Here is a 12,603-nt window from a genome sequence, read left to right as displayed (position 1 = left end):
AGACTACTACCTATTGCCTGCAGGTCAAGATGTTAGGACTCAGCTCCTTCTCCAGCACCATGTCTGCTTGCATGCCACCATGTCACACCATGATGATAATGAACTAAACCACTGAAAATGTAAGCTATCCCAAATTAAAGTTCTGCAGTGGAATAACCCCTCTGTATGCTGTGAATATGTTTTATTACCATTGATTAGTAAAGAAGCTGCTTTGGCCTATAGCAAGGCAGGATAGAGCCAGGAGGGAAATCCAAGATACAGAGATACAGGAAGAAGAAGGGTGGAGTCGGGAGAGATGCCAGTGAGCCACTGGAGCAACAAGATGTCCTAGAAAACAGGTAAAGCCACGAAGACATGTGGCAAAATATAGATAAATAGAAATGGGTTAATTTAAGTTGTAAGATCTAGTTAGTAATAAGCCTGAGCACTAGGCCAAATGGTTTGTAATTAATATTAAGCCTCTGAGTGATTATTTTAAAAGCAGCTGTGGGATCAGGTGGAACAGAAAAGCCTCTGTTTACAATTTTCTTCCTTTGTAACAGTTGCTATGGTCATGGTGTCTCTTCCCAACAGTAGAAACCCTAACTAAGAAGGCAAGTATTAGCTTTAAAAGCAGCAAAAACGAGACAAATATTTCTCCTTCTTCCCACTAGAGCATTGGTTTTCAACCTTCCAAGTGTTGGTGCTTCTCAACCTTCCTAATGCTGCGACCCTTTAATACAGCTCCTCAAGTTGTGGTGACCCCCAACCATACAATTACTTTATTGCTACTTCATAACTATAACTTTGCTACTGTTAATGAGTCATAATGTAAATATATGATATGCAGGATATCTGATATATGACCCTTTAAAGGGGTCACGACCCACAGGTTGAGAACTGCTGCACTAGAGGCTGAGGCTACATCCCATCTGCTACTGGGGAGATCTTTTCTATTTTGTCAGACTGTGTCATTGGTTTATGGAAGAAGAATCTGCCTGCATCTCTAGACAGTAAATCCCTCTAAAGGATTTTCAATTCTTCCAAGCTTAAAGACTCTGGGAATAAGATTTGCCCACATATAAACACATATTGAAAACATGCCTTCTTCAAGTTTTAGTTCAAATAAAAATCTGTTTTAGGATGACATGAAAATAAGCATATTTTTATACTATGTGACCTTGCTAAGGCTCTTATTTTTAAATTCAATAAATGTCAGCCATGCCTGTCATCTAGGTGTACATGTGTGAAAACACTCATCATTGAAACTCGGCTTTTGGGGGATAAGAAACAAAGACAACTTCTGTGACTAAGGAGGGGAGAAACTTGGCAAGAAGACATATAGTCATCTTCTGAGACTATTGTTACAGTGGGGGTTGGGGTGGGTGGGGGTGTGTCTCAAAGTACTAAGTCATTCTAACTACTTGCTGGTCTGGAAATGTGTTTTTCTCTTTCATATAGTGTGGCATTTAACCTTAGCAGAAGGAAAATGAATTTGACCTCTTTTATTTTTATTTATTTATTTTTTGTGGAGGCTCTTTTAAAGAACCATTACTATTGGGGTTGGAGAGATGGCTCTGTGGTTAAGATCACTTACTGCTTTTGCAGAGGATGCAGGTTCAGCTCCTAGCACCCACATGGCATCTCGCAAGCAGTGTGTGATTCCAGTTCCAGGGCATCTGATCCTCTCCATGGGCACTGCACCCATGTGGTGCACAAAAATATATGCAGACAATACGCCCATACACATACAATAAAAAGAAATCTTTAGCAAAATATTTAAGAACCTTAAATATCATGCTGGGTATGGTGGCTCATGCCTGTTACCTCAGCATTTAGTAGGTTGAGGCAGGAAGATTGCCATGAGTTTGAGGCCAATCTGGGCTACCAAATAAGATACTTTCTCAGAGCAAATCAAAAACAACAACAGAAAGAGAAAACCCTCAAACAAACAAACAAAACTTAAAAACAATTGGTACTAAAAAGTGAAGAAATGATTCTAGAATATGGTCCTATCATATATTAGTCTTTTTTAGCTGTAGGCTCTGCAGGCAGTAATTGAACCAGAGCGTATTTGAAAAACTGCATCTGTACCGAGCATGTACACACTCCCGCTTGTTGTCACTCCTTAAACAACACAGTCTAACAACTGTTCAGATAGCACCTACATTGCATTAGGTTTGTAAGTAAAAGAAGGTTTAAAGGAGAAGAGAGAGGGGCTGGGGAGATGGCTCATTTGTTAAGAGATCTTACTATTATTATTCCAGAGGACCTGAGTTCAGTTCTCATCACTCACACTGGGAAGCTCATAGAGTCCTGTAACTCTACCTTTCAGGGACCCGAAGGCCTCTTTTGGCATCTTAGGGCATGAACTCTCACACATCATACATGCAGCACAGACACACAGACGCATAAAAATAAAAGGATAAAGCAGTAGAGGATGAGTACAGCTTTCATGCAATTGCTCTGGCATTTTACACGAGATTTGAACATTCTTGGAGTTTGATATCCATGGGGGTCCTGGAACCAATCCCCCGTGGATATCAAGGAATATGTAGGCATGGTGACCAAATGAAGCCATTGATTACATCCTGCTTGTTTTAGTCCATTTGAACCACTCTAACAAAATGTTTTGTATTGGGTGATTTTCAAATAGAAATTATGTCTGCAGTTCTGCAGGCTGAGAAGTCAAGACCAAGATGCCAGCAAGTTTGATCGTTGGCCAGTGCTTGTCTATGCTTCCAGGATGGCATCTTCTTGCTGCATTCTCATGTGGCTGAAGGTAAGAATTCCCTACCTGGTACCTGCAAACCCTTTTGCAAAGGGGTCTAACCCTATTCATGAAGATGGAGCTCTCCTATATTAATTAACCTCCAAAGGCCTCACTTCTTAATATCATTACATTAGGAAATAAGCTTTAACATTTTTGGAGGGGTTCAAACACTTAAACCATAGTATTGATTTTTTAAAAACGTGCATGTGCTCTCTCTCTCTCTCTCTCTCTCTCTCTCTCTCTCTCTCTCTCTCTCTCTCTCTGTGCGTGTGCAGAGAGGTCAGAAGGCAACTTCTAGTGAGTCTTGGTCCTCACCTTTGACCTTGCTTGAAATATAGTCTTTTTGTCTCATCAAACAAGCTAGCTGGCTCAAGAGCATCAAGGAGTTGTGTGTTTCTACTTCCTCTACAGAGCAAGGACTGGGATTACAGGTGTGTGCTACCAGCTTTGACTTTGTGTGGGGTCTATGGATCTGAACGCAGGTCCTCAGGCCTATTCTTCACCCACTGAACTACTTCCCAGACCCCCACAGCACTATTTTTAACCAAACAACTACAATATTTGATATTTTCCTTTCCTCCTCCTCCTCCTCCTCCTCTTCCTTTCCTTCTTTTGGTTTGTTGTACTAAGGATTGAACCTATGGCCCTATGCTAGGCTGGTGCTCCACTACTGAGTTATATCCCTTTTACAATTATTTTATTTAGTAACACGTCCTCTCTAAGTTATCCAGGTTGGCACTGAACTACCTCTGTAGCTCAGGCAAGCCTTGAACTTGAGATCCTTCTCCCTCAGCCTCCCAAGTAACTGAGATTATAGCCTTGGCTGAAAATTTTCAAAATAAAAAGCTGAGGGAAAACATTAATTCCAGCTCAAACTCTTAGCAAACAAAACAAAACAAAACAAAACAAACCTTAGGCTTATGTTGTGGTAGTGTCCCAGAGAAAGGTAGTTAACTGTAACAAGAGAAGGGGTTATGGCTTACTCATTTTGTTTAGGATGTTTGGTATAACGCCCAATGGGAGCTTAAATATTATTCTCCCGTAGCTAAGATTTAAAGAAGAGAGCTTTTACAAGGGGGAGGCTACTGTGCTTGGTTATGGCTTATCTCTGTCAGACTGAAGCTTTAATAACAACATCTTCGTTAATTCCCAGAGCTTTGAGTCATCAAAATAATTCTGCAGGATGTGCGCACACGGTTTGGTACTGGGCAGTCCAGATCCACATTTCCAGGGATATCTGACATCTTTTGCCCTTTTGTTGTGGATGTGTCTCTGGCTTTTTCACGCCAAAGCACAGCCCAAGATTAGAGCAACATATACTTAAGGGTAGGTTTTTCCAGATGGTGGTTGGGACCTGAAACGTAAGAGTGATTGAACACTGAGAACTATGTGGAGACACTGCCTTGGAAAAGAAAACAGTTCCGGTGGAAATTTAAGTTAGGGCCAGTAGATAACCCCTTCCTTTCCCTAATGAATGGGTGTATTCGTGTGTGTGTGTGTGTGTGTGTGTGTGTGTGTGTGTGTGTGTGCATATCCAGGTGATATCTTCATAAAACGACTTGCAAATCAGAGTTCAAATCTTTCGAAAAGAGGACCTGGAGCTGTCTGTCTCTCTCGTATTGAAGAAGTGAAGCACAGGGATTTCTTCTGTGTTTGGGGGAGGAATGACGAAACCCAAGGGGAACAATTCTAGGTTGGCACGTGAACCCATTCTTAGGCATTTAAAGTAGATCTTTATTAGAACCACCCTCCTCCCTTTAGCTAAGCAGAATCCCCCAAGGTGCTTTACTGTCGCCAGAGATTCACTGTCCCAGGAAATTTTTGTGCCTCACCTCCGAGAAGAATCCAACTATTCTCTGGCTGAGCAATTTGCCCCACGCAGCTAGCTGCGCCCCCCCCCCCCAGTCCCCACCCCCAGGTCACACTGTGTCAGCCCAGGTTGCGACCTGGGAGATGCTTAAGGGCTTGCCAACTCAGGCAAACTTCGTTACCAGAGATGACTGAGGTTTTGGGGTTTCCCCAGCCATCCCACGCCGGGCCACGCAGCTAGCGTCAAAGAGTGCGGCAACTCTACTCTGAGCTGCAGGGACAGGGACGGGGCGGAGGACCCAAAGCACCCTGGATGCTGCTGCTGCCAGCCCCAGGCTCCTGCCTAGGGGACAGCGAGGAGCGCAGGGCGATTTTTCGCCAGATGCCTTGTTTTCCTGCGGCAGAAACCCGAGGCGGGCTCTTTCCACCAGACCTAACTGGCCCGCAGCGATAGCCATGGAAGTTGCTGTGGCGCAGAGAGAGATCCAACCACTCGGCGCTGCTTTTTTGGTGGACGTTTTTTCCCTACATAGGTCACTTCTTTCTTCCTCCTTTGGGTAAGTGGAATCAGTCTGCAAATTGACGGTGATGGAAGCAGGGGTAGGGGTGGGGGAGAGGAGCACGAAGGGTTAATGTGCTAAGTATGGTTTTTTTTTTTTGAGGGGGGTGGTCTTGCACCTCAGTTTTGGGAGAACTGCACTTAATTTCACGTGCATTGCAGGGAAGATACTGGAATTTCTTTATTTTGTTCGACCCCCTTGCCGCCCCCCCCCCCCCGCAATAAACTTGTCTTTGGACACATCCTGAAGGGAAATAGAAAGGGGACAAGAGAATGCCCCAGAGGTGAGTTGCCAGCGAAAGAGGGAAGGAATGCAGTGATTCAGTAGAGAGATATTCCTCCAAGCCAGTGACCAGAGCAAGACGTTATCCCAACCAGCAGCTATATACTCATTTTGTTCCCCAAGCCAGCAGGGTCTGCCCCAAGTATCTCAGCCTCCCCATAAATGTCCTGATGTTCTTGGGGTGGGGAGGTCCTTCATTACCCAGAGGTCAAAATCACGTCTAAAGAAGACCTGCAACTTTGTACATAAGGGATACTCTGTGTTTGTTGATTGGCTGAAAGCTAACGCATCAGAAGATTGCAGTTTGTTCCGCAAAACCGTACTTTGGGCAGTGTTAGGAATCCTCAATGTTGACTCCTGAATGCAAGGGTAGTTCAGTTCATTCTACAAAGGGGAAGAGGCTGGAGTGTCAGATAGTCCAACATTTGAATCATCATTACTCAAAAGAACCCATCTGCTCAGATTCATGGTCCTGGGCCCCAAGGTTTTAGTATAGAAACTATGGGTCTTTGGGTCAGATACACTTGGGGTTTTGATCTCCCCTCTGTGACCTTGGGAGGGTTTCTTTATCCTCCTGAGCAGAAGTATGCTCTTCTGTAAAGAAGAGATCAGGGAAGGCATCCTCGGAGAGATGGAGGAAGCTGACAGAGGAGGGGATGAGAGAAGGTGTACTTGTCTGTGGATCCTCACTGACTCCCATGGAGATGCAGGATGAGAGGGCAGAGTGAGGCTTGGAAGGGCTTCCGAGACGCCCCCCCCTCCCCTTTTGGAGGCTTGGGTAAGGAATTCCTACCCATACCGGAGTCTCTGGGGCTCACAAACTGGGGGACACAGAAATTGAATTTGCCTTATTTTCAAGCCTGGTTCGTCCTCACAGTCCAAGGAGAGGAAAGTGTGGAAACAGCCCAGAGGAGGCAGCTCTGATGCACCTGGGGAAGCCATCCAAAGGGCGAGGAGGCGGAGCACCTCACGGTGGTGGTGATGCCAGCTTTCCTTAAACAGCGGTCTGCAGAGAACTCGAGGCTCCAGTTTGGGCCGCGTGTGAAGTCCGTGACAAAGCACTTCCCAACGTTTGCCACAGTGGGTCTCCATAGAGCTTACCCTTGGGCTTAAAGACCTAGATGTATGTGTGTAGGGGGGTGGGGAGTGGGGGGGGGGCGGGCGTGGGGAGGGGAGGGAGGATGAGATGACCCAGGCCTCCCCTGATCCTCAAGGTACCTTGAATGCCAGGCTGTTGTATGGTTATAGGACCACAGCTGGCAGACTCGGGAACAGGACAGTTGCCACTTTTTCTTCCGAGAGTTAAGGCGACAGCAATCAACCCGACCTTCTGACGCTAGTTCTATGAAGGGAAGGTCCACTTCAATCTTACTCTTTGTCTGGTGGCCAGCGTCTGGCACAGTAATGGTACACAGAAGGGCTTCGGTATGTGTATTCTGAATGAAGAATGGACTTTGGTAATCTTACAGACAAGGGTAGTACTGAGTTGAACTTCCTACGGAACACCACAGTGTGCTAATCGTACCTTCCTTTAGCAAACATTTTTTTTTTTTCTTTTTTGAGCATCTATTACTATGTGCAAGACTCTGTTGTTAGGTATCCTGGGGAACTTGTAAGCAGAATTCATGTGGATGCTTGGGTGGCTCTTTCAAGAGCACCCCAGCACCCTTGGCCTTTTCTGGAGACTTAGCCCCGTGGGGGTGGGGCGTCGCCCTAACTCTCTGAGAACACGGCTGAGGTCTTCCGGCACTCACCATTGGTGCTGTTTCTCAAGGGCTCCCTGGGCCACCTCTTTAGCTTCTCAGAGTCGCCAAGCCTTAGCAACTCGGCTTTCCTCCAGGGCCTCAGTGCCTCTCCCCAACCCATCTCCCTAGCCTCCAAGCATGAGCCCCAGTCCGGCTACAGGTAGCTGGGGAGGGGACCAAGCTGTGTCTGGGGAACTAGGTGCGGTGAGATCGCAGTGGTGAGATACCAAGCGGTCCCAGAACAAAAGGCTCATGGCTGGTACTGGCCTCCTCAACTCAGGAGCGCCGTGGGGACCTGGGTTCGGGACTCAGGCCAGAGGACCACGCTGGGGAGCAGGGAGTGGAGTACCAAAAATGAACTGACAGAAGAGAGAGAGAGAGAGAGCAGGCACCCGGGGTGGAAGCGGTAAAAGGAGGTCACCCCCCCAGGCCGAGGTCTGCGGTGGGGCCGCGGCAGGCCCTTTCCTCCGCCTCCTGCAGAGCCTTCCAGGCAGCCAAGCGTGTCTCCGGCTGCAACTCCACCGAGCACGCTGTGGCCGCGCCAGTAAGTAGCAGCCGCGCCCTCCGCTCGCTGTGCAGCCCGGGGGAGGACAGGTCTGCCACCGCCCAGCGTCCAGACCGGGTGTCCAGATCCACAAGCTCCCCGCGTTCTCCCGCAGTGGCGCGGCACCTGCAGAGCGCCAACGGGAAGGGGAGGGTCGGCTTAGCCGCTGGCTCCCCCGGGTGCCGCACCACCCTTCCATCCAATGGCTTTCAGCGGGTGGGGAGTGGGGGGCGTCGCCCGGGGGCGAGGAGCCGCGGCTGGGGTGGGGCGAGTGTTCTGTGATCAGCCGAGCAAGGCTGATGTGCCCGCCCGAGCGCGAGCGCGCGGCCGGGTGTGTGCGCGCCTGTGTGTGTATGTGTATGTGTGTGTGTGTGAGCGAGAGAGGGGGTACGAACACGCCTTTGGGGACCCGAGGGACTCTGCGGTGGGCTTCTCTCCGGCGTCGGCCCTGCGGCTGCTCAGCTTTGCATCTGCCTATCGCGCTTCTGCAGAAGCAACCCCGCTCTTTCATCCTCTCGGAACCACCCTCAGCATCCGATCTTACTTTTTCTTTCACCCACGAGGGTAGCAGCTGGCCACCTCCTTAACCGGTGCAAACACCCAAGCCAGCGCTCAGTGCTCTCCTCAGCTAGTATTTTCCCGCTTGTCTTTCCTTGGGGCTCCCCACGAGCCCCTCCAATGCTCCTCCACCCTTAGAAATTGTTCTGTTGGCCTGTTTAACCGAAGAGTTGTAAATCTTGAAGACTTTATTATTATTATTATTATTTTGATTCTTTTCATTTCATCCCCTTGTGGGCAACGGAGCAATGAAATTTCCAATCGAGACGCCAAGAAAGCAGGTGAACTGGGATCCTAAAGGTTGGTATTGCCTGCTTCGGGCTACCCTGGCTCTCCTCCACCTGCAGGTCTCTCACTGGCAGGAGCGGATGAGCTTGCTCCCGGCAGCACGCGTCCTGAGGCTGGGAAATGCGCCTGGCAACTGCAGCGTGGGTGGGAGGAGGGCGGAGGCAGCGTGGGTTCGGAGCCCAGATCGCGCCTGTCAAGATCCCATAATCGTTGTCCCTCTAGGATGGTTTCACAGTCTATTTAAAGATATACCAAGCTGGCTGTTTGTATTGAAATCTCACCAAGTGTTGGTATTTGCTTTGGACTTTGTGAGTGTGCCTCTGTGTGTGTGTGTGTGTGTGTGTGTGTGTGTGTGTGTGTGTGTGTCCTTTGTTTCTGGTGATCTTTGTCTCTCTGGCAGATGGGTGGGGTGCCTCTCAATGGACCTGGAGCTGCACCGCACGGCCCTGGGTGTTCTCAGGGGGACAGGTTTCTTGGCAGCATCTGAGGCTGCGATCTGCAGCAGCTGTCCCTGGGGTAGCCCTTCTCTCGTAGGACATGTAGAATAATGGAGCCCACGGGGCCTCCAGCGTCTTTCCTCTGTCTTATTACTAACCGTGCCCGCTAGTTTGGCTCAGGTTGTAGAAAGGGTGTGGGGAGTGGTTTTCCTCGACAGACAATGGTGGGTCTGGGAAGGTCTCACGGAGTGACCTACAGTGTGCCCCCGCACACAGTGCTGTGGTATACTTTTAGGAATGTGGGGGTCACTTTCCCTTCCTGTAAAAGGGATTAAGACAGGTGTGTGGGTGCACCACACCCTGGCCTTGGCTCCTGCCTCTGATGTTAATGTGCAGATATTATGGCTCTTAGTGGCCAATATGGGAACAGAAGTTGAAACCGTGTGTCCCAGTCACCCCTTCGCTCATATATAGGCTGAACTGGGGTAGGCAGTGCTTGAGTGCTTGGGGTTAAAATTTTGTGTGTGTTTAAATTCTTTTTTTTTTTAAATATGTTATTTACTTTGACAATTTCATACAACGCATCTTGATCATATCTAATTCCCACTCAGTTCCTCCGTTTAAATTTCTTTATGAGTACATTTCATCTCTTCCCCAGACTGGAACCAGGAAAGCAAGTTATTTGTGGAGTATGTTTTATGAATTGACTGGCTGACAAGCAAGTGAAGACACATTGCCCTTCATTTTGCAAACACCTTCACTATAGCCCAGCCTTCCGTTTGGTCTCCACATCTCTGGAAATAAGAAGTGTGATTTGGCTTTTACTTTTAATCCTTGCAGGGCATATTTATTTGTCAAATGCGTGCTTCCCATCAGTCACAGTCCTGGCCCTGGGAATATAGTCAGAACAGGACAGACAAAATATGTGTCTTCTTGGAATTTACAGTGTGGGTGTCAGGTCAAAATTAGTCACTGCAGGGAGGAGTTAGTAATTGAATGTGTAGCATGTTCTGTAAGCACCATGGCGCTTTAAAAGTCTGATAGAAAAGATTGAAGCTAGGGGTGGTGGCTCATACCTGTAATGCCAGTGGAGTCAGGATTTCCAATAGTTTGAGGTGAACACGAGGTTATACAGTGAGTTCCAGGCCAACCTGGGCTTCTATCCTGTCTGAAACAAAACAAAGCAGATTGACAAAGGCGGAGGGAGGGGATGCGCAGGAGGTTTTTGTGAGGTAATGACACCTGAACTGACATCTAGAGAGGGGTTAGCTGGCCGGTGAGAAGGGGACCTGCCTTCTGTAGAGGGAACTGCCGTGCAAAGGTCTCAGAGAAGGAGGAACATGCGCATTTGATGAGCTGGGAGCAGTGTCCCATGCTCAGAGGAGAGAGAAAGTAAGAAAGAGGTGCTGTGAGGTGTGGCTAAGGGAATCTATACGCTCTGGCCCCCAGCCCTGGTGGTGGTGGTGATAGAGTTAGGTTTGGGATCCAGGAAGAGGGTCTTTAAGTCTCAAATAGTTTTAGCTGGAGTCACATGATCTGAGCTACCATTGCCATATGATGGGATTGTGGGGACCAGATACAATGGTGCACTAACCAAGGCAGTGGCCTTGGGGATGGAGAGATGATGGATCAACAAGCCGTGGTGACCTGAAATCAACAGGATTTGTGGAAGAAGCACCCAGGTGGGACTTCCAAAGGACTGGGATGCACCTGGGGCAGGCCTGGTGTGGAGAAAGGAGTACACACATCCTAGGGTGAGATGTCCCCAGGGGGGCAGGCAGTTGACTGGGGAGGGGTAGATAGCTTCTGGAATTCTAGTAGAAGGAGCATTGAGGGACTGTCTTTCTGATGCTGGCTTCGGCTTTGAAAACTTATTTCTGTAATAGCCTCTTGTGTCCCAGGGACAAGTACTTCTCACAATTTTCTCGTATTTCACAGCCTGATACAGAGAGGAAAACCATACAAGTAGCTTCTACAGTTACAACCACGGCTGCTAAAAATAAACACCTCAACAAAAATAACAGCATTTCCTGAGCCAGCACAGCAAGACAGGTGCTTCGTGTCCATTATTTCATTCAGTTATTCTCACAATTCTTTTTTTTTAATTAAAAATTTAGTTGCCATATGAAGAATGGGTTTCGTGATGGCCTCTTCATTCATATACATCATTATACTTTGTTTATATTCATATCCCCCACGTCAGTTATCAACCCCAGCCCTCCTCCCCCCATCTTGCTGGTCCTCTCCTGGTTTGCCTTCATTATTAAAAAAAAATTCTCTATTTTGTTTTATGTGTATGGGTGTTTTGCCTGTGTATATCTGTGTACCACATGCACATAGTGTCCATGGAGGCCAGAAGTAGGTATCAGATGCCTCTTGGAACTAGAGTAACAGATGCTTAGCCAGTTGCCGTGTGGGTTCTGGGACCTAAACCCAGGTCCTCTGGAAGAGTACAGTCTCCAGGCTTCATGTTTACAGTTCTTATTTGATGGTGTGTTACTGTCCTATTTGGCCTTTGCTTGTTGCTGGGACACTGTGAAGCTGCCTTCCCCCCAAAGTGACCTGGTTCACACCTTTTGTTTCTGAAGGTGCAGGTGATCAGAGTTTGGCTAAGAGGCCGGAGGAAAGTGGGCGTGTTTTAGAATTATGTGCCAGACATGGGTCAAATACTTTACATATATTAACTTCCTTAATGTTGACAAACAGCTTAGGAGGAAAGTATTATCCTGCTTTTAAAAATGAGACAACCGAGGAACAGAGATGTCAAGTAACTTGCTCAGAGTTGCGTAGCTAGTCAGTGGTGGGACTGGACTAGAATCTGGGCTCTTAAGCATTCTTCTAGCCCATGTCTCATAAACTTTTAGGGCATCTGACTCTTGCCTGGGAAGTCTTCCATCACTCAGGGGCTGTGAGAACTTTTTGGAAGGAGGAAAAAGAGAAGGAAGAGAATGAAGAGGGAGAGGGATTAGAAGAGGAGGGGGGATGCATCCAAAGTCACCAGAATCATTTACTGGTGCTGTCCTGCGTAACTGGGATTTGCTTGTAGCCAGAAGTTTCTCAGGTCCTGTCCGGCCCCACGTCAAGATGAATCACTTCCACCCATGTCCCACAGCCACTTGGTCCCAAGTAAACACACAGAGGCTTATATTATTTACAAACTGTATGGCCTATGGGTCAGGCTTCTTGTTAGCTAGCTCTTATAACTTAACCTGTTCCTATTCATCTATATGTTGCCACACGGCCATGGCGTTACCGGTCTTCTGGCATCTTGTTGCTCTTTGGGAGACAACAGCAGCCAGTGTCTCCCCCACTCTCCTTTCTCCTTTCCCTATCTCTCTTGGATTTTCCTGCCTGGCTCCATCCTGCCCTGCCATAGGCTAATGCAGCTTTATTTACTAGCCAGTGAGAGCAACACATGTTCATAGCATACAGAAAGACATCCCACAGCATTTGCTTGCTGTTACAGTATGTTAAAGGATTTTAAGCTCCAGAAACATTAACACAGAATGTTCTCATGGCTTGAGGCAAGTGGATCAATATAGTGTAGAAAACTCAAGATCTGGGGGTAGAAAAGGATTAGGATCTGGAGTCAGCTATAGCAGTTACTAGCTGCATGACTTCAGGCTAT

At 47.7% G+C, this 12,603-nt stretch overlaps 1 protein-coding gene across 4 annotated transcripts in view; it reads left to right on the top strand.

Annotated features, from left to right (window-relative positions):
* Positions 1-4,815: 4,815 nt before the first annotated feature.
* Positions 4,816-12,603, top strand: part of Kcnk10 (potassium two pore domain channel subfamily K member 10) — a 139,982-nt gene continuing 132,194 nt past the window's right edge. The window contains exon 1 of one of the 4 annotated variants that reach the window (XM_052738711.1): positions 4,816-5,118. Coding sequence is in view for 3 of the 4 variants with exons in the window: in XM_052738713.1 (XP_052594673.1) it covers positions 8,499-8,550 (52 nt within the window). In the remaining variant the exon portion in view is untranslated. Of the gene's footprint in view, positions 5,119-7,142; positions 7,693-7,939; positions 8,551-12,603 lie in introns of those variants that run through there. The other 3 variants (XM_052738710.1, XM_052738713.1, XM_052738709.1) reach the window with 3 other exon arrangements.

This window comes from Peromyscus californicus, unplaced genomic scaffold (genome assembly GCF_007827085.1).
Source record: "Peromyscus californicus insignis strain IS unplaced genomic scaffold, ASM782708v3 Scaffold_15__1_contigs__length_86483966, whole genome shotgun sequence".
In the NCBI taxonomy this organism is placed as follows: Eukaryota; Metazoa; Chordata; class Mammalia; order Rodentia; family Cricetidae; genus Peromyscus; species Peromyscus californicus.
Note: the sequence above shows the minus strand (reverse complement) of the source record. Positions and strands in the feature narration are given on the sequence as shown.